Genomic DNA, 22,059 nt, shown 5'->3' on the forward strand with positions numbered 1-22,059 from the left:
TGGCTTCCATACAACACCCAGTGCTCATCCCAAAAGGTGCCCTCCTCAATACCCATCACCCACCCTCCCCACCCTCCCACCCCCCATCAACCCTTAGTTCTCAGTTTTTAAGAGTCTCTTATGCTTTGGCTCTCTCCCACTCTAACCTCTTTTTTTTTTTTCCTTCCCCTCCCCCATGGGTTTCTGTTAAGTTTCTCAGGATCCACATAAGAATGAAACCATATGGTATCTGTCTTTCTCTGTATGGCTTATTTCACTTAGCATCACACTCTCCAATTCCATCCACGTTGCTACAAAGGGCCATATTTCGTTCTTTCTCATTTCCAGTTAGTACTCCATTGTGTATATAAACCACAATTTCTTTATCCATTCATCAGTTGATGGACATTTAGGCTCTTTCCATAATTTGGCTATTGTTGAGAGTGCTGCTATAAACATTGGGGTACAAGTGCCCCTATGCATCAGTACTCCTGTATCCCTTGGGTAAATTCCTAGCAGTGCTATTGCTGGGTCATAGGGTAGGTCTATTTTTAATTTTCTGAGGAACCTCCACACTGCTTTCCAGAGTGGCTGCACCAATTTGCATTCCCACCAACAGTGCAAGAGGGTTCCCGTTTCTCCACATCCTCTCCAGCACCTATAGTCTCCTGATTTGTTCATTTTGGCCACTCTGACTGGCGTGAGGTGATATCTGAGTGTGGTTTTGATTTGTATTTCCCTGAAGAAATGGGCAGAAAACATGAATAGACACTTCTCTAAAGAAGACATCCGGATGGCCAACAGGCACATGAAGAGAAATGCATATTTTAATCTTGTGTAAGAGGAACAGAGGCTCTTCATTTCATCCTCTAGCACTGAGAAAGAAAAAAAAAAGCAGCTCCTGACCTCAGGAACCTGTCTGATACAGCTAGGCGCTGTTTTTCCCCTTTGTACATAAACCATTCCATGGAACATCCACATCAAACAAGATCACTCTGAGACCATGATAAGGCAACAAGAGCAAGATCTCTGGGCAACCACAAAATACCAAATATCCGTCTCTCTTACCTAAAATGAGGACCTGCTACTTTTTCAGAGACCAGTTCTGGCTCTATGGCCACTTTAGGCATCCCTTTACCAATAGATGAGATTTCCTGAGACAATCATAGAATTGCCCCTGCGTCTTGACAGCATCCAATCCAGAACGAAGCCTTGCTTCCTTAGACCCTCCCCAAAATGATTCGCCCAAAGCCAAATTCTTAGTCGTTTCTTTTAAACACCTTTTACTGAGATGCCCAGTTCCCTGCAGTGTGTGCTTTTCCCTAGCCGCTTGTTCAGCTAGAGGGGTGCTCCTGGTGGTCTTTGGCTGGAGGGCGTCAATACCATCATCTGTTAGACCTGAGGATATTCACCCCTCCCCATCCCATCCATCCCATTAAATTCTCTTCTTCATCCAGTACCAGAGACTCTGTAGGTGTTATCCAGAGGTCACTCTGACACTACTGATGTGAGTCACTGTTTGCCTTTTTATAGTTTAATCTCCATTTCCTATGAGGATTCGAGATTTGTCTGCTCTAGATTTTGACTGTTACCAACAGACCAGCTCACAGTGCCAAATGTCTTGTGAATAAGTATTAGAAACCTTGATTACAACTTACTATTGCTTCCTTTGTGTGGCCCCCAAGCTGCTCTGACAGTAAGAACCACAGGAGAAACTGTTAAAAAATAAAACAAAAAATTGGAGTAGGCCTCTCCCACTCATTACCTTGATGGAGGCTACAGGGAGAGCTCATGACCTCTTCCAGGTACTTGGCTCTTACTTAAAGCAAACACTTCACAGATAACAGGGCTTGGCATAGGTATAGCCAGTTATATATACTTGGGCCCAGAATTACAGGTTGTGTTGGGGAATGGGGGGGATGTCTCGGTCTGTGGGGCCTCTCCTGGACTCCTTGATTTGGTTGTCTTTATGTTTTACATTTGATCATTTTGCCCTCCTGGCTCCCACCCTCAACATTCTCCCACCCACCCACCTGTACTATCTCTGAACTCAAATTATACTAAATAATTTTGGCAGTCTGTGACAGTGAATTTTATGCCAAATTTAAGGCAGTTCATGCAAAGAAATTTTTAGTACCCACACGTACATATTTCTTAATTATGTATATTTGAGTTCCTTTATAGTTCAGATGAACAGAAGTAACATTTTAATGACCTTCATGTACACATACTTGTGTTAACATAGTCCTTGGCTCCTGATAACTGTCATCACTGATCAATGCTTGTTTTGTTTCTAATTTACTTATTTATTCTATTTTTTTCCTAATATAATGAACACCTATAAAACTAAGCACCCAGCATGAGAACATTGCCAATAACAATGTACACAACCTTTCCTCTCAAAGAAATGCTTCTTTATAGCATTCAAATGTGTAAGAATCCAAATGAATCAGTAGCATTTCTATAGCTCTCTTGAATTAGATGTGGAGTGTGTGTGTGTGTGTGTGTGTGTAGTTAGAAGATGCTTGAAAAGTAGAGGATCACCGCCCCCCCCTCCCACCTTCTCTACCACACTTCTGACTCTAATGATGAGGGTCAAAGAAAGAAATCCTTTTCAAAATGGAAGCTAAGTAGGGGTCCAAAAGCATTGAAGGAATAAAGAACCTAGAAGTGATGTCATATTGAAAGAAGGCATAGAATGTGTTACTTTTGTCAGCAAAACCAGTCAACATCTAATGCCATATCTACTTACCTAGTGGCTTGCTAGCATATACCTTAGGTGAGGTTGCGATTCACCAATGTGAGGACATTGGTTTAGGGACTAAATATAGCAGCCTAATGTGTAAGGCCAATATATATGGCTGTAAGGCCAATGTTCCTTAGAGAGCTCCACCTGGTCTTGGGAGTTGGACAACAGAAGAAAGTAAACTAGTGGGGAAGGAAGAGCCACCAAGAGATGAGGAATAGCAAAACACAAGAAATTTGGGAGCCTGAAGATTTCTCCTACATAGTTGACTGCCTCTCCAAAATACGGGGGTGGGAGGCAGAGGGAGAATTGGAGAAAACAGATTATGATGTTCAAGCAAAGTGGCAAAGAACATAACAAGGAGACTGACAGATGGATAGAAATCTTCTGACATGACCTGGTCTCATCTAAGACTAAAACTTACCCAAATCGTCAAATAAATAGGAATGCAGGAAGACTTACAGCCCCATTATGATCTTGAAATATTCCCTGGAATAGAATAGGGACAAATATCATGCCTTCTTGGGAAATAACACTGGTTGGCAATCTTCATGCAACACCTGTTGAGTGTTCCTTCACTCAATGAATATTAAAAATCTGCTAGAGAGTAAGCTTAATCTCAGTTACATGGTGAGATCAGGGACAAGCTTTGTTTTTTGTGGAACACCTGCAGAAACAAGGGAAGGTGAAGTGTGAATAATTGGAAGAGATTTAGTGTGGCCGGACCTAGAGAGTAATGGGAAGAACAGTGAACCTGGACACACTGGGTGGATCCAAATATCTGAGGGCCTCATAAGCCATTGTAAGGGTTTGGTTTGGAGCATATCTTAGTCAATATGAAGTCACTGGAGAATTTTTATTTGAGTTTATTAAAAATTTTTTCAAAGTAATACATGCACAAGGTAAAAAATTAAATAGTACAGAAGGACTTAAAATGAAAAACACGGTTTCCCACCCCACCCTCTTTAACCCTAGCCCCGTTCCCTAGAGGCAATGCATTTAACATTTTCTATTTTTAGATCTTCTGTTAACTAACTTGCTAACATTAAATAATATGTCTGAACAATAATTCTTGACTTATTAACTTTAGACAATCTTTAATAATTCCCCATTACAAAAGATAAGGATTTAACTTACACTATCCCCACCTTTCCTTTGCCTGTCCTTTCCCAAGCTTTCGATAGATAATGCCATTTTTAAGACTTCTGTTGATTTCATTTATAACTTTGGACAGTATACTGCCCTCTAGTTCTTGTTCCATTAACTGCAGACTTCATCTTCTCATTCTCGCTGTGAATGCAGAAGTGGCCCATCTCTTCCTTCCACCCCTCCTCCCCCAACCAATTCTCAACCTCTTTCTGTTCTCTTGTTTCTTAGCTTGTCAGGATTCGTTATATTCCATTTCAGTTCTGAATAAAAAATTAAGCTTCTCATGTTTTGTCTCTAGGCTGATCAGAACACTGAATACCAACAGACAGCATCTACATTATTTTGTCTAGGTAAATAGTGTTTACTGAGAGCCGAGTAGATGCGAGGGCATTTTTTTGCCATTCAAAACCCAGTGTTCATGATTCCTATGCCACTTGTAAGGAAAGGTACCTACCGCCAATGTCAAATTGCATCTCTTCGTACATTCCATGAGTTTTTGTTTCACAGTTGGACGTGAATGTCTCGACATACTTCCGTTTTCTTTTTGCCGACTGAAGCATGTATGTCTTCCATATTTTCAAACATTCCAGCTTCTCAGTGATACGATCTGTGGAACAGAATGTATATTCTTCCCAAAGAGCCTGAGACTGTGTGCTCTCATCTGAAATGGGTCTGCTAGAGTGAGGCATCCTGCTGGGACAGCTGTCACTCTAGAGTGACACATCTTGCTGGACTGTCACTCTAGAGTGAGACATCCTGCTGGACAACTGTCACTCTAGAGTGAGACATCCTAGGTGAGGTCCATTGTTTCCTGGATTCCATTTCTTCTTCTTTCCTGGTCTTCTTCCTCATTTTCTTGGAGAACTTCCTCAAGGTACTTTCTTAGTAAGGGTGCAAAGTAGGTAGACTTTCTGAAAACTTGCCTGTCAGAAAATGTCTTTATTTTGATGTCACTCTTGACAGTTTGGCTTGCTAGGTTATCCGGGATCCAAATATTTTCCATAAGGGAAGAAACTGCTCCATTGGCTTCCAGCACTCAGTGTTGCTGATGAAAAATCTGCTGCCAGTCTATTTCTCATCCCTTTTTAGTTGAGCTAATTATGATGACTTTATTTTCTCTTTGGGCACTTGTAATATCTTCTCTCTTTCTTTAATATTCCAAAATTTCACAAGATCGTGTCTAGATATAGGTGATATCAGGGTCCCTCCATCTGGAGACTTAGTTCTTTCTGTTCTTCAATTTTTAAAAAATTTCTTCACCTAGATTTTGTATGTTCTCTTTTCCAAAAAGTCCTAATGCTTAGATACTGATTGACTAGATCTCTTTCCTTCATTTTTTTCTACTGCTTCTTTTTGTTGTGTATCTAGGGAGTTGCCCTCAACTTTATTTTCCAGCCTGTCTACTGAATATTTTGGGTAGTTTTATTTCATTTTCAAAGGGCTCTTTTTATTCAGTTTTTCTTTCCTTTGTAGCCTTCTGTTTTCATGTTCACTTTGTTCACCATGTTCACTTTGTTTCCTCTAGAGTTGGTTGTATTTTTCAAGTCTCCCAATTCTAACTGGTTATTTTTCTTACATGCTTCTCCCCTGGTCCTCCCCCTCCACCTCCTAATGCCCAAACTACTGGGCTGACCGTTTGCATTTAAGAATCAATATAACTGTTAACTTCTATAGGAATTGGCGTGGGTATCCTCTGCCATTGTATGGCTGGGTCTGTTTCTCTAGTTAAGCCTCTTCTGGAACTAGAAGCCCTTGGGCATTTGCAGAGGGATTTTGACAGAGAATTAGCTGATAGGCTGGGAGAGGTCACTTATTTCCAAAAAAGAGAAATCTTATTCTGGGGCACCAACTTCTACCTCTCCTCAGGCAGCTTAATCAACTTCTGTACAAACAACAACAACAACAAGAACAACAGATTTTTAATGGGTACCAATTGCAATACTGCCTGTGTTCTGCACAATGGTTGGGGTAGGATAGGACGGGGTTCAGATTTACAACGGGTATAAGGTATAACTCTATAGACTCTTCAGGTGCTCATGTTTCTTTGGGATTAGGTTGTTCAGATCAGCTTCTATTCTGTCTGAAAGACACCTTCACTCTTTCATTCATTATTATGCTTCATCCACCTTCTCTCTTCCAGAAATGTGTTGAGATCTTCTTCAGTTATAATCAAATCTGTTCTGTTTTCTTTGCTGAGATGTGTCAATTCTCTTTTGCATTTCTTGACTTCAATTTCAGTGGGGCCTGGGGAGGGAGGGGAAGTAAACTTATATGCTTAGTTCATCATCTTAAATTCAAAGTCCCACTGGAAGCTTTTAGACACAAGAGTGACATGAATAACTTTATATATTTAAGAGATCCCCGGGGCCGCAATGCTAAAAATGAACTAAAGAGGGCCAGAATGCATACAAATATTATTCTAGAGGACTAAGAATCTGATTTCCTCACTGAGAACATGCAATGTCTGAGACTTCTGGGAGTCAGGCACTTTACCAAAATAACCCATCATTCAAAACCCAGTAAGCTACTAGAATGCGTTCATGGTGCCCTAGAGATAATGCGTGAAACCTGAATAAACTGAACCTGAAAGACCCATACTGTCTTTGGAAAACACTTTAGGAGCCTACCGTAGATTCTTCCTTTGAACTGGCATTTGGGGTAAACAAAGGGACTTTCTGTTCTGATAAAATTGGATGGGGGGTGAGCACAAGCAGCCAAAAAGCTGGCAAGAAGGACATAAAGGTCCTTTTGTTTGCTGGCTGGTTTCATTTACTCACTGATTTGCTTATTCAAAGCACTTTCGTTACTAACACCCATTCGGTAATCAGAGGGCCCTGGTTCGAATCCCAGGTCTACCACCTGTTAGCAATGTAGCCTCAGGCACTTTACTTGATCTCCATAAAATTCAGCTCACTTATTCCTGAAATGGGAGCGATACATTTCCACTTCATCAGATTATTGTGACGATTAAATTAATCTATATTAAAAACAAAAAACAAGTATGTTATTTGGCACACACTCAAAAACCCTCTAATTGGCAGGATTTTTTCAAACGTTGAATGAACGTCCAACATCTACGTTTAAAGCATCTAGAGGAAGACATTCATGAAATAGAGGAAAATAATTCTAGGACTGAGAAATGACATAATAAAGGAATCCACAGAAGAATACTCTGTGGGTCCAATCTTGTTGCCTATGCCTCCACCCAGTTCCTAACAAAGCGAATAAAATAGTGTATTAAAACAACTAAATGAATAGAAGTGATCTAAAGGAAACTGGCTGGGTGTACGAATTAATCCCAGAGCCTCAACTCTAGTTAAAATTACACAGAAAATGGGAAGTTGTGAATAAGATCAGAAGAAAACTTAAGAAAGTCTTTGCATTGTAATTAAATGAAATTTGGGTCAGTCATATCCAGTTAGCTGGTTCTGAAGTAAAGATTTCTCTGTGTGTGTAGACTTCATCTGCCAAACTGGTAAGGAACTCTGGGCAGCGATAGGAATCTGTGCCACTCTGGAAATATAGACACCATCACTAAGCTGGGTGCCCATTGTTTGCTAGACAAACACCCTCATGGATTTGTTCCAGTTTTTCAAGTGACTTCCACTCTTGATCTAATCAAGGAAGGGCTTTTACCTGAAAGGTGGAACTGAATGAAGAGACCAAACCCCAAGTAGCTATTAAAACCCCACTGTGGATTTAGAGCCTGTGGATCCTGTAGATGCTAAAGCAAGATTCCACAATGCTTTCAGAGGCTGGTGTATAAAGTGTAGGATGGGATGGGATAGATCACACTGCCATCTGTAAATGCCATCTAAAAGGGCAGTCTAGCTCTACAATGATACCGAATTCATTAGACAGTAACAACAGAAACTGACACTTTCTCAGTACCTGCCAACTGCCTGGTACTGTCCCAATTCCTTTTAGAGGTGCTAAAACTTAATCCTCACAATAATTCTATGAAATAGATCCCATTTTATAAGCAGTTTGCCCAGAGTCACATGACTAACAGGTGGAAGAACCAGGCTTTGGATGCAAGGAGTCTGCTGTGAGAGATGATGGTCTTAACCTCCAGGCTGTGGCGAGAAAAGAGGATGTACTAAGCTCACTACTCCGTGGGCCAGCAGAACGCGGAGCAGTCTCTGAGACGTGCAAGTACTGTATTCGCAGGCCTCTTCAGAGCTATTGGTCTGAGTCTTCACGACCACCCTGTGAGGCAGGGATTTTTGTCCTCACCTCATACTCATAGAGCTACAGTGACTTTCCCAAGAGCTAACCCCAGCTATGGGCTCTTTCTGGTACACTAGATTGTGTCTCACGCTCTTGGAAAATGACCTGACACAGAATATCAAGGAACTGTCTGGTTATCCTGGTAAATTTGTGCTGCAGTAGATTCTAGGGTCAGGTTTTTGGAGCAGCTGGTCAAAACATACAAGACCAGAGAGTCCTCAGGATGTTAGAATGAGGACCACCCCCTAAGGGCCATGGCCCCCAATGGTGAGCCAAGGGCTGGCATGAAGGCAGGTGTCAAAGCTCTCAGAACCAGGCCAGTATAGGGCCAGGAGGGAATCTGACAGCTGAGAGCAGAGGAACGAGACTCACAAACAGAAGGCCTTGCTCCTGAGAAATTAGGATTCCCCTTTTTGCTGTGTTCTTAACCCACTTTCTAGGGATGGAGCCAGGCAGTCAGGTACAGGGGCAGGGAGCTGAGAGGGCAAGGCTAGGACCCTAAGAGACAGAGGTCGAGGACTGAATCCCCATCTCTGCCTACCTCCCCAAACCTCTCTACCTGCCACCTCGCTGGGCACTCCTTACATCTGTGTGAGGAGGTATAATTTCATAATATTTTCCTTCCATTCAGGCAGATAGGCCAGGCTGGTAGCCACTTCCTTCTGGATAGGCCAGGCCCAGGCCTCAAAGAACGGAGCCAGATTCTTCTGCACTTGGTGGGAGAACATCTTCACCCACAGATTCATTTTGTCAACATTGTCTGTGGGCAAGTTGGTCTGGTTCCTGTACTCAGTGAAGAGACGGATGAACGGCTCCCACCCAAAGGCCTCCTGTAGCTGGGAAGAGAAAGCAGCAGCAAGATGAGACATTTAATCCACAGAAAGAAGGCCCAGCAGACACTACAGTAAATTAATGTATTTAACCTCTGAAACACAAGTTTCATCTCTGTCACTGACCCTGTCTCCCGTTGTGGCTGCTGGCCTCATGGGCCATCCTGATCTTATCTTTGGAAGGGCCTCTGAGCTAGCACGGTGCTCAGCCCTGAGCAGACACTCAATAAATGATGGCTGTGGTAATAACTGTAAAGGTTATTATCAGTATTTACCACCAGTATCGTTATTCATGAAGCTCACTAGATCGTGAAAGCGACCACAGGATATCACACAAGGATTCAAAACAGGCTGACGTGAAAAAATCCTTGTATCTTCAACAGTTGCAAAGTTAAACCCCAATAGTTGGGGAACCTCCATCCTTACCCTGACATTAGCCTGCATCGGCCATAGGCCTATGTCAATCTGCAAGGCTAGGAACATGGCCTTTAGGGAAAAGAAGGTGAGTCCTATAGACACAAGATTATGTACAGTCTAGGTGGCTAGAATTAAGTTACGTAAGACATAGTTTTAGGAAAAGGCAGCTGTCCTGAGGCCATTGGCAACAGCCCACGTGAGGCTGGGTTATGGCGCTTTACAGTTGGGACGGACATTAGCCATTCTCTGGAACAGCGTCAGCTGGATTTCACACGTGAGCACCTTTTGTCCCTGGGGTGAAAGCGGCCCAACGACAAGGTTAAGGTCTGCAGGCACTTTCACTGTTGTTCTCAGGGCAGCGGATTCGAACAGAGCAAGAACCAGAATAGAGTGTGCCTGGCTGGAGACTGAGTTCCAGAATCCCAGGTGGTGAGACGCTGCCCCAGCGACCACAGGGAGGGAACTGGCGTGTTGAACAGTAGTTCAAAGGCAGGGGCAACCTCGTGTCCAGGCCAATGAGGAATCTGGGACTGCCTAAGAGGGAGAAACTGAGGCAGGGAGAAGATCCGCCTCCTGTAAGGAAACAACAGGTCCCATCCCATATCTTGTGTGTGGGGAGCAGGGCCGGGGGGTGTTTGGTTTTAGAGGGCTATTTTGTGGCACGGCTTGGCTTCAGTCTCAGGTATGTCTGGGTTTAAAGCCAGAGATGATAACTGTATTTAAGTACTCTTTTCGCCTCTACCAAGTTTAAGCTTTCGTGGTGCTTTCTATCCACTCTACTGAACCTCCTCAGAATCATGGTGTGAGGGTGGGGCTGAGGCAGTCATGTCCACTGGGAGGCTTCATCAGCTAGCACTGTCACACTTGGGCTCCATCAGGTCTCCTGGGTCACTAGAACGTCACCTAACAAGGTTGCGCTGCCGGTCCCCTGAGTGGGAGGTTCCCATCCCCCTCCACGGCTGCCCAGTACCTGGAGATATGTTTCCAGGGCGGTCCACGCATTCCAGTTTTTCACATTGGGACCCTTGCCCAGGTAGATTCGGACCCTCTTCTCCCGAACCGGAGGCCACAGAGCAATATTGGCGCGGCCTCGAGGGATGCCCAGGACTGTCTCGTGCACATAAACACACCACAGGTTGCAGGTGGCCTCCGTGGTGTGCGGGGGGAACTCCCACTCCTGCCGTTGCTGGTTACGGCCGAGCTCGTGGACGGGGCCCCACAGCCCCTTGGTTCTGATGAGCTTCTCATTGATGAGCTCCTGCACAGACTCCAGATGGCACATGATGGGGTACCCTGCGTGCATCCAGCCTGGGCCGCAGGAGGGAGGAAGAGGGGTTAGGATGCTCCCCACGCATCTGTACCAGGACTCCCAGAAACCGTAATGCTCAGAAGGACGATCCACACAAGACCCACCTGGGCTTCCCCCCTCCTCTCATGGTGGATGGGTGCCCCCACCCCACTCCCACCCGAGAGGGTGTGGCTGCAGGACTGATGCACATTACAGACAGCCCTTCGTGTTCCTCTTCAATTTCTATTTTTGTGAGAGTGTCCTGTCCATGTGAACCTGTCTCATTATACCCTTCTCTCAAAACTGAAAAACTCCTGACGGTGGTTTCCCCTTCTCAATATTTAGATGTGGAGTTGCCCACATTGACACTACTTTATAGGGATCATCTCCGGAGGGGCAAGAAAACTGGGGTCCAGAGAAATTTCCATCGTTCTTTAATGTCCACACACCCCCCCCCCCCCGGTTTTCTAGGCTTCTTGACCCCCTGGCACAGATCTCTTCATTCAGTGTCTTCTCAAAGTTGTTAAGTTCCTTCTCCCAACAACTGTGACCTAGGTCCAGACCCTCTGCCACTTTTAGTTTCTCCTTGACATTCCCTGCTGGGGCTGCTGTGAAAGCCCGGCACTATTCTCTGAATGGTTCCTGCTGTTGAAGACCTCTCTTGACATGCTGACTTCGACTGTTACATACTTTTATGTTTTACTTTATTTTTATTTTTGAGAGAGGAAGAGAGAGAGTGGGAGAGTGGGAGTGGGGCAGAGAGAGAGAGAGAATCCCAAGTGGGCTCCGGGCTGAGAGTGAAAAGCCTCATGGGGGCTCGAACTCACGAACTGTGAGATCATGACCTGAGCTGAAGTCTGACGCTTAACCAACAGAGCCACCCAAGCGCCTGTCAACTGTTAGATATTTTAATGTGCTGCTCATATAGTTCTGTAGCCTGCTTTTCTTGTGTCACATAATCCCATCATATTTCTTTCTGCCATCAAAATATCACTTTAAATATCTTCCTCAATGACTATTGAAGGTACACACCATATATCACTTAACCATTCCATACTTTTGGACATTTAGGTAGTTTCCCATTTTTTGTTGGGGGATATGGCTGTGTCTATTTTTCTTAGATCCATTTTCCCCCTTTTCATCTAGATGGCAAGACTTACATCTTATATGTCTTACTAGAAAAACATTTTTAACCTGCTGGCCGCCCACTGGATGGCTGTTGGAAAAAAAAAAAGGAGAGGGCCCGAGGGGAGCGTGCACAGACGGCTGGTTCGCCCAGGGCACCCACCAACTGAGATCTGCACGTCGGCGACGATCCTCTGGGGCAGACGCAAAGGGAAGGGCTCGGCCCCCAGCCGCGCCACAGCCTGCATCACCTCATCCCAGAGGCGAAGCAATGGCTCAGGGTTCTCCAGGGTACGCAGATTGGCGGTTGGCACGGTCAGGATGATGTTGTCCGTAGCCAGCTCTCCCCAGGGACCTGGATTCTCTTGGATACGCCTCTTCCACTCCTCCTGCGAGGTCTCCCCTGGGAAGAGAGGCCGTGGGGCTTGAAACTCACTTTCCCAAATCCCTTAACGTGAAAAGATACAACCTGAGCCCAGGCGGAGAACAGCAAGGTCATGAACAACCACATCCCCTCTCTTTCCTTCTGTGAAGTCCCTCCCCATGAATGTGGTTTGGTCCTTCTCTCCTTCCCTCTACCAACCCACGTGTCTCTCTTCCTACACCGAATAGCCCCAGATGACCCATTCCTGCAGGCATGCACCCCACGGCTTCCACTCACCTAGCTTGTAGTATGGGGCATGCACAGCCCCCTTCACAGTGATGGGCACGGAGCCCAGTTTGCTGCTCTGAGGCACGATGATGTAGAGGAGGCCGCCCCAGAGGCAGGTGATGGACTTTGTGGGCTTGTCCAAGCAGCACCGGTTGATCACCAGCGGGCCTCGGAACAGCTTGCTGGCTCTGGTCAGGTCATCCGTGTGGCAGCCAATCTGTATCTGGAGCAGAAGATCCCCCCCGCCCAGAGTCACTTCGGGGAGTGTGCAGGTGGAAAGGGAAGGCTCCCAGGAGGTGGGGGCAGTCAGGATCACTGGGCCATGACCCCACGCAAGCCCAGTTTTTCCACCATTTGTGAACCATGTGTGCCAAACCCATGCAATTCCATCATTCCTCAGGGCCGCGTGGACTGAACCACGTGTAATGTCCTCCCAGGGACGCTGAAGTGAGGGGCACTGGGTGGAACCCACACGCTAATGCTGAGGAGGGCCGACTCCCGGGCCCCTGGGTGTCTCTGAAACCCACAGGATACTGGGTTGCCTATTTCACTGTGGCCATTCTGGCATTGGTAATAGGGCAGAGGGGATCTTGCGGACTCCTGCGTTTTGTTGACTAGAGAGGAGGCCCGGTGAAGGGCAGGGTGACCGGCTGATGGCCTGGAGGATGGACTCAGTTCCTCCTGTTCTCCAGGGCCCCCCTCCTGGGCCAGTGGAGCAGGCCCTGTACTTCGCAGAGTCCTGGGATGGTTCTCCCAGGCTGATGCTAGAGAGTTCCAGGAGAGGTACAGGCACAGAACAGACCCTACCTGTCACAACTCTCAAGGGGGCTGAGCAGGATGGCTACTTAATTTGTGATATGTGTGTGTGACAGCGACAGAGCTGAAGGTGGAACAGGGAAGCAGGAACAGTCTTTGGTGTCACAGGGAAGAGGCAGAAAGACCTTGGGCTCCAGTGGGAGGTTAGATGGGCATGGAAAGGGAACTGAGGTTGACTGAACATTGCTGCATGCCGGGGTCCCTCCCTCCATGTGGTGCCTTATTTTATTTTACTTTAATGGAAGCATTTTATTTTTTAAATTATTATTATTTTTAAGTAGGCTCTGTGCCCAACGTGGGGCTTGAACTCACGACTCTGAGATTGAGAGTCGCTTGCGTACCGAGTGAGCCAGCCAGGCACTCCTGTTTGCTGCCCTTCTTATTCCCCACTGCAGGACATGAGTGAAAGGCACAGAACTTGAGAGCTAGCAGTTGGTGAGCTTTGAGTCCTGGGCTCTGCAATGCATCAGATCTACTGATCGACCCAAGTATAGTTGACACACAGTGTCACATTAGTTCCAGGTGTACTAGATTGATATTTTCAATCCACCTGCCCCCCTCAGGTGTCTTACCCTTAAAATGGGGTAAGTCCTTGCCTCACATGGCCAGTAGGGTTTTTAACTGGCAACCCGGACAGCAAGAACCTCTGGCTTCTGCGTCACATGGGAGATGGGGCCTGGCCTTACCTTCAGATCAGCAGAGGCAGCAGCTTCAGGCAGCGAGACCTCTATGATCTGCCTTCCAGGAATGTAGAGCCCGGTGCTCATCCAGCAGTATCTGGTGCCTGCCGACGCACAGAAGGGCAGACTTTATCCCTCCTCCGTGACGCCATCTCTGTCCAGCACATCCACAGCCCCTTGGGGAGCTCCGCCCGCCTCCCTCCCTTCATGCCACCCTGATTCAGGTGCTTAAATGTCACCTAAATCCCCAACCCCCATCTCCTGGAAAGTGCATGGCCAAGGGTGGCGATGGCCTTCTGAGGCCATCAGGCCCCGTCCCCACGGCCCCCATGCTGAGTTCTCCTTATCCCTGCCCCCATTTCTTACCTGGATTGTTGCAGTTGACGTCAACGGTGATAGGAGATTCTGAGGGGCGCAGATAGGGGCTGCTGTACATGTCTTCGATTTCTGGCACTAACAGAGAGAGGTCGCTTCCCGAGTGGGCCAGACCAGTGGCCAGGGAGAGCATAGCACCCCTGCAGCAATCATTGATAACAGGGTTCTCTCGCGTTGCTACCGGGAGCCGATAGCGACTCAGCAGTTTCCTCAGGAGCCGGTGCACAGACATATAGGCAGGGATCTCCTCTGCGGGGATCTGGAGGAAAGCAGCCCCGTCCGGCCCCAGCTTTGCCAGCCAGCCCTTTTCCACATTCCCTCTCTTCCGGCCCATTATGACCTGGAACTCAGCCAGAGTGGAGCGGAAGTGATAGGTCCTGATCCCTGCTTTAGGAGTACGGAAGGGCCCCGGATTGAGGCTCTGGCTTGTGATGCTGATGCCAAAGGGGTTGAGGAGGAGGTTTCCTGGGAACCGCGCCAAAGGGGACACTCCAGGGTTCTTGAAGGCCCACCACCAGGCTTGGGCTCCAACGAACAGTCCCCCGCCCTCTGCTACGAACTCCTGCAGCTCTTTGACCCCCACATCGCTCACGGGTTCAAAGCAATAGACACTCGCGTCGCTGGTCAGATGGGGCTCGATGCTGGTGTCTATGCCCCCCACTGCGAGCAGGCCGCTCAGTGTCCTCAGTTCTGTCTGCACCACGATCTTGCCTCTGCGGCCCCCGTCCAGCCAGCGCACGGCATTGAGCAGAAAGGGGCCCAGTTTGCCAACGGTGAATAATACCTTGTGGCCGGTCACGACCACCCGGCCCCGGCCGTAGCGGGCAGCCGCTATGACACAGCCATGGTAGGAGTCTAACCCCAGGGGAAAGGCCAGAGCCCCGTGCACCAGCAGCTGGGATGGGAAGCAGTCTGAGTTGCTGATGTCCAGCTCTGAAATCCCGTGCAGGAGCTCGTCTCTGTCCTCGGAGAGGTCATCCTCACAGCTGCAAAGACACACAAGTGTTCTCCATTCAAGGAGCAGCCACAGAAAGCCCCGGGGACAGCACCCAGCATACAGCAGGCAGCAGCTTTCCTAATATGACCACTTTTGTCTCTCACAGGGCAGCTGGGAGAACAAGGTGGGCATATCTGACCTCCCTGGGTACGGAGGCTGGTCAGAGGGAAGACAGGGGGACGTTGATTCTGGTCTACTCATTCTTGGAAGACACACTCTCCAAAGCAGGGGCGCCTGGGTGGCTCTGTCGGTTAAGGGCCCTACTCTTGATTTCAGCTCCGGTCGTGATCTCCCGGTTGATGGGATCAAGCCCCATGTTGGGCTCTGCACTAAGAGCTCAGAGCTTGCTTGGGATTCTCTCTCTGACCTCTCTCTCTCTGCACTTCCCCCCCCCCCCACTTGCAAGTGTGTGCTGTCTCTCTCTCTCTCTCTCTCTCTCTCTCTCTCTCTCTCTCTCTCTCAAAATAAATAAATAAACAGGGGCTCCTGGGTGGCTCAGTCAGTTAAGTGTCCAACTTCGGCTCAGGTCACGATCTCGCAGTCAGTGAGTTCGAGTCCCGCATCAGGCTCTGTGCTGCCAGCTCAGAGCCTGGGGCTTGCTTCAGGTTCTGTGTCTCCCTCTCTCTCTGCTCCTCCCCCACTCATGTTCTGTCTCTCTCTGTCTCTCAAAGATGAATAAATGTTAAAAAAAAATAAAAATAAATAAACATTAAAAAAACACAACACAAATTTATTAAAAAAAAAAACCCCAAATTCTCCAAAGGAAATCTCAAAGGAAGGCTTGCTGTGTTTACCTAATATTATAACTTAAATATTCCAGATTTAAGTGTTTATTTCAGCCTTTTGCACATTATATAAATAACTGAATGGTGAATCATGTTTTCATTCTCATAAAGAACCTTATTTATAAGTTCTGTGCAGCCAATTTTCTGCAAATAAAGTCAATGGAGAGCTGAGTTGGTGGCACCAGTATTATCTCAAAAGGTGGGGCAGGGGAGCTGAGTGGCTTCAACTTTAGTGAGACCCTCCTGGTAACTTGAACCTAAAAGGATTGACTGCTGACACCCAGCACTCCACCCACTCATTGCCGGCTCGCTGGAGTGACATCCACACTATAAGGTCTTTCTCAGCACCATCTGTACCCGTCTCTGGGTAACGGACCCCTATCACCTCAGGACACCTGTAACCCCAAAACAGGAGATGCAGCCCTGGCCACCTAGTGGGATCCTCAGGGGGTAAGAGGTGGAGTGACCTCCATAAGTTTGAGATCCCAGAACTGGCTGTGCCACTTTTGTAAAGATGTGGTAACTGCAGAAGGCAGCTGCCAGGATACAATGGAAAACAGGAGCCAGGCGGACAGCAGAGCTGAGTCGTGTCCTCTGGATGGGAGAACTCCAGTTAACCGACGGGGAGACTGCGGTGCTCTCAGTGGGTACGAGCCTCTCCTGGAGACAAGGTATCACCCTAGTGACTCTCCAGCTCCTTCAGGTAGTAACCTCCGAAGCTATTCAGCTCGCTGTTCCTGCTCTGATTCTCAGTTTACCCAACCACCTTGTGATTATAATCTTGCTTCTGATTCTGACGATCACCTGCCCCAACAGGCCAGGCCACGCAGAATGTTCTAGTTTTGTGACATGTCTATTTCTCAAGCAATATCTTGGACAGTCTGTCTTTAATTTGGTGATTCTAAAATTAAAAATATTAATTTAAAAAAATTTTTATGACTTTATACCTGCATATTAAATTAAATGCAAAATGTGTTTACATTCTTATAAGAAGCAGTTCTGTGTATAAATTTCACGCAGTTGTTTTACAGGTGAAATCAGTGAAGAGGTAGGTCACTGTGTTTTATTTATTGTTTTATTTTTTTTAAGTTTATTTATTTATTTTGAGAAAGACAAAAACTAGACAAGTAGGGGAGGGGCAGAGAGAGAGGGAGACAGAGAATCCCAAGCAGGCTCCATTGCCAGCACAGAGCCCGACGCGGGACTTGAACCCAAGAAACTGTGAGATCGTGACCTGAGCCAAACCCAAGAGTCAGATGTTTAACTGACTGAGCCACCCAGGCACCCCTGTGTTTTAGATAAATACACTGGCATCAAGGTTTATACACTATTATGACAAGGGGGGTGATACTGAATGTGCAAACTTGAGGTCCAGACACTGAGTCACTAGAACCTCATCTAGACGATGACCCTGGGTGAGGTCCTGCTCATGCTAAGCTGGGGGGCACCCTCAGAGTGTCTTTTATGTCTAATAGCCATGACTTCTATGCAGGGGGAGAAAAATTTTTCTTTCATAAACTGAAAAAAATCTGAACTGGATTTTTACTTCTCTTTCCCATTCTCTTCTGAAATGAAACATTAAGTTTTAAAATCAGAATAAATCCACGATAGCACTGGGTTTGGAGAAGGGCACAATCAATAAACTGGGCCAGTGAGAAATTTATAGAAAATGGAAATCAAATGGAATCAGACTGATCAGAAACCCTTGAAAACAGAAGAATCTGTAACTGCATCTATGTGAAAGAAAAAGACCAAGAAAACAGGAAGAGTAGGGATTATCATTTGTCCTGAGAAAATACACCTCAGTAACCAGTAATGACCAATCTAGAATTTCAATGCCACTTAACATTTAAATAAACAAGAATCACTGAATATGTGATGAAAAGTAACACCGTGAAAGAGAAGCATGAAACTAACCAGAGAAAACCAACACTCTAGTAACAGTGATAAATGAAGAAGAAAGTCCTACATAAATATTGTAGATTACTGGAGTTTTGAGATGACATACTTTGTCTCCAAAAAAAAAAAAAAAAAAAGAACAGGCTGCTATAATAAGTTACTCATTAGAATAAAAGTATAATTGCCAGAGAATCTCAATTTTAATACATGGCAGAAAGTAAATCTTGATGGGGATGAACACTATGAATAAGTCAACAGGGAAACTGAGTCAAGTGATCGTTCCAGAGGGCAGTGCTGAAAGGCACGAAGCTAAACAGTAGCAGAAAAAAGAGAATGAAGGACAAAGGAGAAGATCTAGCAAGCGGGAGTTAAGAAAGCAAAGAAAGAGAAAAAAAGGAGCAAGAAACCTACAATTACATGCAATTTCCTTGCACTGAAAAACCGATTTCAGTTCTCAGAAAGACAGGACTACCCGAATGCAAAGCAGCGTAAATGAGAAGTGCAGGATCTAGCTGGTTACTGACAAGCTAATGAACTTCAAACATGAAGAAAAAGCCTTGAAGGCCGCCAGAAAGAAAACAAAGCCAAAGAGAACAAATTACCTACAAAGAAGTGAAACAAATTCCCTAAAAACAAAGTATTTGAGGGCAGTGAAGGCACTCTGTATGGCACACACAGCTGCCTAAAACTCTTCGTTGGCACGTGGAAATACTGATACCACATCAAGGGTTTAGAAAATGTACCACTCATGAAAGTTTTCCCCAAAATGTACCTAAGGTTACCCTGTAGGTCTAGAAAAAGAAAAACAAGTACAACAGACAAACAGATTGGCTTCACGAAACAGTGGCGGCCACGAATACCAGTGTAATTTATAAGTAATGCTGAGAAAGGTCTTCTGATACTTGCTGCAGTTGCTAAGAAAGAATCCCAAATTAGCAGGACCATGACGTTAAACTAAACTGAGGCAAAACCAAACTGGAACCAAGGTGCCGCTGTTTTGGGAGGTAGAGGGTGAGCATGCAAAAGTGCGAGAAAGAGACAAATGGCGTTCTTAATTTGGAGATGTAGATTATAAAAACTAGTTAATTCGCAACTCAGATCTAAAAATATAAAGCTTACTAAATAAGGGCAACACAGTAAATATGGCTATTAGTGTATAATAAAGGTGGCATCTTGTATTACTGGGAAAAGATACTTTCATAAATATAATTTCAAATAACCGATATTATAAATTATATTATAATAACTTATTATAGTAAATATTTATGTAATAATATATAATGCATATTATATAATATATAGTTATATAATAAAATGTAAATAATAAATATATTATCATATTATAAATTATAAATATAATTTCATAAATGTTGGGATGACTGGATAGGCATTTGGGAAAAGATAAAATGGATACCCTCTGTCACACAACACACAAGACAAGATTCCAAATGCATCCGAGCGGTAAATTTTAAAAGGGAAACCACCCAAGTACTGGAAGAAACCAAGAGTGAAATCTCCTAATCTAGGTGTGAGGAAAGGCTTCCTAACTATGACCCCAAATCAAATGTGCTAAGAGAAAAGATTGATAAAATTAGCTACATATGCATTTTTGAATGGCAGAAATACTAGGTACATTCAAAAAACAAACATGCTGTAATCACAGATAAAAGATGAATATTTCTAGTCTGTAAAGAACTCTTAAAATGAGAACACGAAAAACATATCTGAAAATGGGCAAAACATGTAAAAGGACAGTTTGCAACCAAAAAAACCTAAATGACTCTTAACACACACTGATTTACTTCTAGAAAAAAGAATGAAGGGGCGCCTGGATGGCTCAGTCAGTTAAGTGTCCGACTCTTAGATTTGGCTCAAATCATGACCTCATGGTCCCTGGGTTCAAGCCCCTCTTCGGGCTCTGTGCTGACAGTGCAGAGCCTACTTGGGATTCTCTCTCTCTTTCCATCTCTCTGCCCCTCCCCTGCTCATGCTCTCTCTCCCTCTCTCTAAAAATAAATAAACTTAAAACAGAAAAAAGAATACAAGTTACAACTATATTGGAATACCATTTCCCAGCTATCAGGCTAACAAAGCTTCAGAAGTCTGATAACTATTCTGTTAGAATTGTGTGGGGGAAACAGGCATCGTCTCTCCACTGCTGGTGAGAATGCTAAGTGGTACAACCCAACATGGAGATGAACTTGGCAATTTCTAACAAAAGTATACATACATTTATCCTTGGACCTAGCAATTTTATCTCTAGAAAGTTAGCCAAAAGGCACAATTTCAATAAAATGAAAACACTTAAAACAAAGTTATCCATTGCAACTTTATGATAGCAAAAACATGAAAGCAACACAAATGCCTGTACATTAGAGGTTGGTTGAATCAACTATGGTATACTCATAGAGACAAACAGAACGCCACTATGGAAAAAAAAATAAGGGAGATTTCTAAATATTGTCAAAGCATAATTATCAAGATATATTAACTGAAAAAAGCAGGGTGTAAAAGAGTATTCATAGCATGCTTCCTTTAATTTATGAAATACTGGGCACAATATGTATCCACACACACACTGTTGTAAAAAGAAACAGGAAGGAATAATCAAGAAACTAATGAAATTGGTTATCATACAGGGGTGAGAACAGATTACAAACAGAGGGAAAGAGAATGAGAAGGTTTTTTCTTTTTTTTCAGGCTTTAACATGACAATTAAAAAAAACTACGCTTTACTTATTTTAAGTAGGCTCCATGCTCAATATGGGCTTGAACTTATGACCCTGACATCAAGAGTCTCAAGCTGTACTGACTGAGCCAGCCAAAGGCCCCTAAGAGTACTTTTAGGCTCACAGCACTATTGAGGGGAGAGTACACAGAAGTCCCATATACTACCCCCCCCAACACACACACACACACACACACACACACACACACACACACACACACATGCATAGCTTCCCGTTACCAACATCCCCATCAGGGTAGTACATCTGTTACACTCAAACCTACATTAGTACATTATTATCACCCAAAGCCCATGGTTCTCATTAGGGTTCACTCTTGTTGTACATCCTGTGGGTTTGGACAAAGGTATAATGACATGTATCCCTATTTATGGTATCATCAAGTATTTTCACTGCCCCCAAAATACTCTGTGTCCTGCCTATTCATCCTCTCATCTTGCCCCTGGCATCCACAGATCTTTTTACTGTCTCCAGAGTTTTGCCTTTTCCAGATGTCATCCAGTCGCAATCATACATTAATCATGCATTTAAATTTCCTCCATGTCTGTTCATGGCTTATTAGCTCATTTATTTTTAGCACTGAATAATACCCCACTTCTGAATGTACCACAATTTACTTACTCATTCACCCCCTGAGGAACATCTTGGTTGCTTCTACGTTTGGCAATTATGAACACAGCTGCTACTAATATCCACCTGCATGTTTTCGTGTGGATATAACTCCTTTGGGTAAACAGCAAGGAGTGTGATTGCAAGATCATATGATAAGAGTAGTTTAGTCTGTAAGAAACTGTGAAACTGTCTTTGAAGGTGGCTGTACCATGTTGCATTCCCATCAGCAGTGAACGAGAGTTCCTGTTGCTCCACATCCTCATCAGCATTTGGTGGTGTCAATGTCTTGGATTTTCAGTGTAGTGACAGCTCATTGTTTTACTTTGCATTTCCCCGATGACATGTGATATGAAGTATCTTTATAGGATTATCTTACATCTGTACATCTTATTGTGAGGTGTCTATTAAGGTCATTGGACCATTTTATTATATTGTTTTCTTATTGTTATTTTAAGAGTTCATTATATATTTTGGATGATAATGCTTTATATGATGTGCCTTTTGCAGATATATGTTCCCAGTCTGTGGCCTGTCTTCTCATTCTCTTGACATTGACTTTTGCAGAGAAGAAGTTTTCAATTTTAATGAAGCCCAGCCTACCCATGATCACGTTCATGTTTCCTTGGTATTATAGCTAAAAAGTCATAGCCATAGTCAAGATCATCTAGGATTATTTCCTATGTTATCTACTAGGAGTTTTACAGTTCTGTGTTTTACCTTCAGGTCTGTGAT

General features: G+C 44.8%; 1 protein-coding gene across 4 annotated transcripts in view; it reads right to left on the reverse strand.

Moving 5' to 3' along the window:
- Positions 1 to 5,612: 5,612 nt before the first annotated feature.
- The window catches only part of TCAF1 (TRPM8 channel associated factor 1), a 53,853-nt gene continuing 37,406 nt past the window's right edge, over positions 5,613 to 22,059 (reverse strand). For 3 of the 4 annotated variants that reach the window (XM_043589795.1, XM_043589796.1, XM_043589793.1), the window contains exons 3-9: positions 14,279 to 15,273; positions 13,919 to 14,016; positions 12,426 to 12,639; positions 11,928 to 12,167; positions 10,322 to 10,659; positions 8,690 to 8,940; positions 5,613 to 6,118 (exon numbers count right to left, since the gene is read on the reverse strand). In XM_043589795.1, the coding sequence (XP_043445730.1) occupies positions 6,109 to 6,118; positions 8,690 to 8,940; positions 10,322 to 10,659; positions 11,928 to 12,167; positions 12,426 to 12,639; positions 13,919 to 14,016; positions 14,279 to 15,273 (2,146 nt within the window). In that variant the 3' untranslated portion in view covers positions 5,613 to 6,108. Of the gene's footprint in view, positions 6,119 to 8,663; positions 8,941 to 10,321; positions 10,660 to 11,927; positions 12,168 to 12,425; positions 12,640 to 13,918; positions 14,017 to 14,278; positions 15,274 to 22,059 lie in introns of all 4 variants that reach the window. The other variant, XM_043589794.1, reaches the window with a different exon arrangement.

Source organism: Prionailurus bengalensis, chromosome A2 (genome assembly GCF_016509475.1).
Source record: "Prionailurus bengalensis isolate Pbe53 chromosome A2, Fcat_Pben_1.1_paternal_pri, whole genome shotgun sequence".
Taxonomy (NCBI): Eukaryota; Metazoa; Chordata; class Mammalia; order Carnivora; family Felidae; genus Prionailurus; species Prionailurus bengalensis.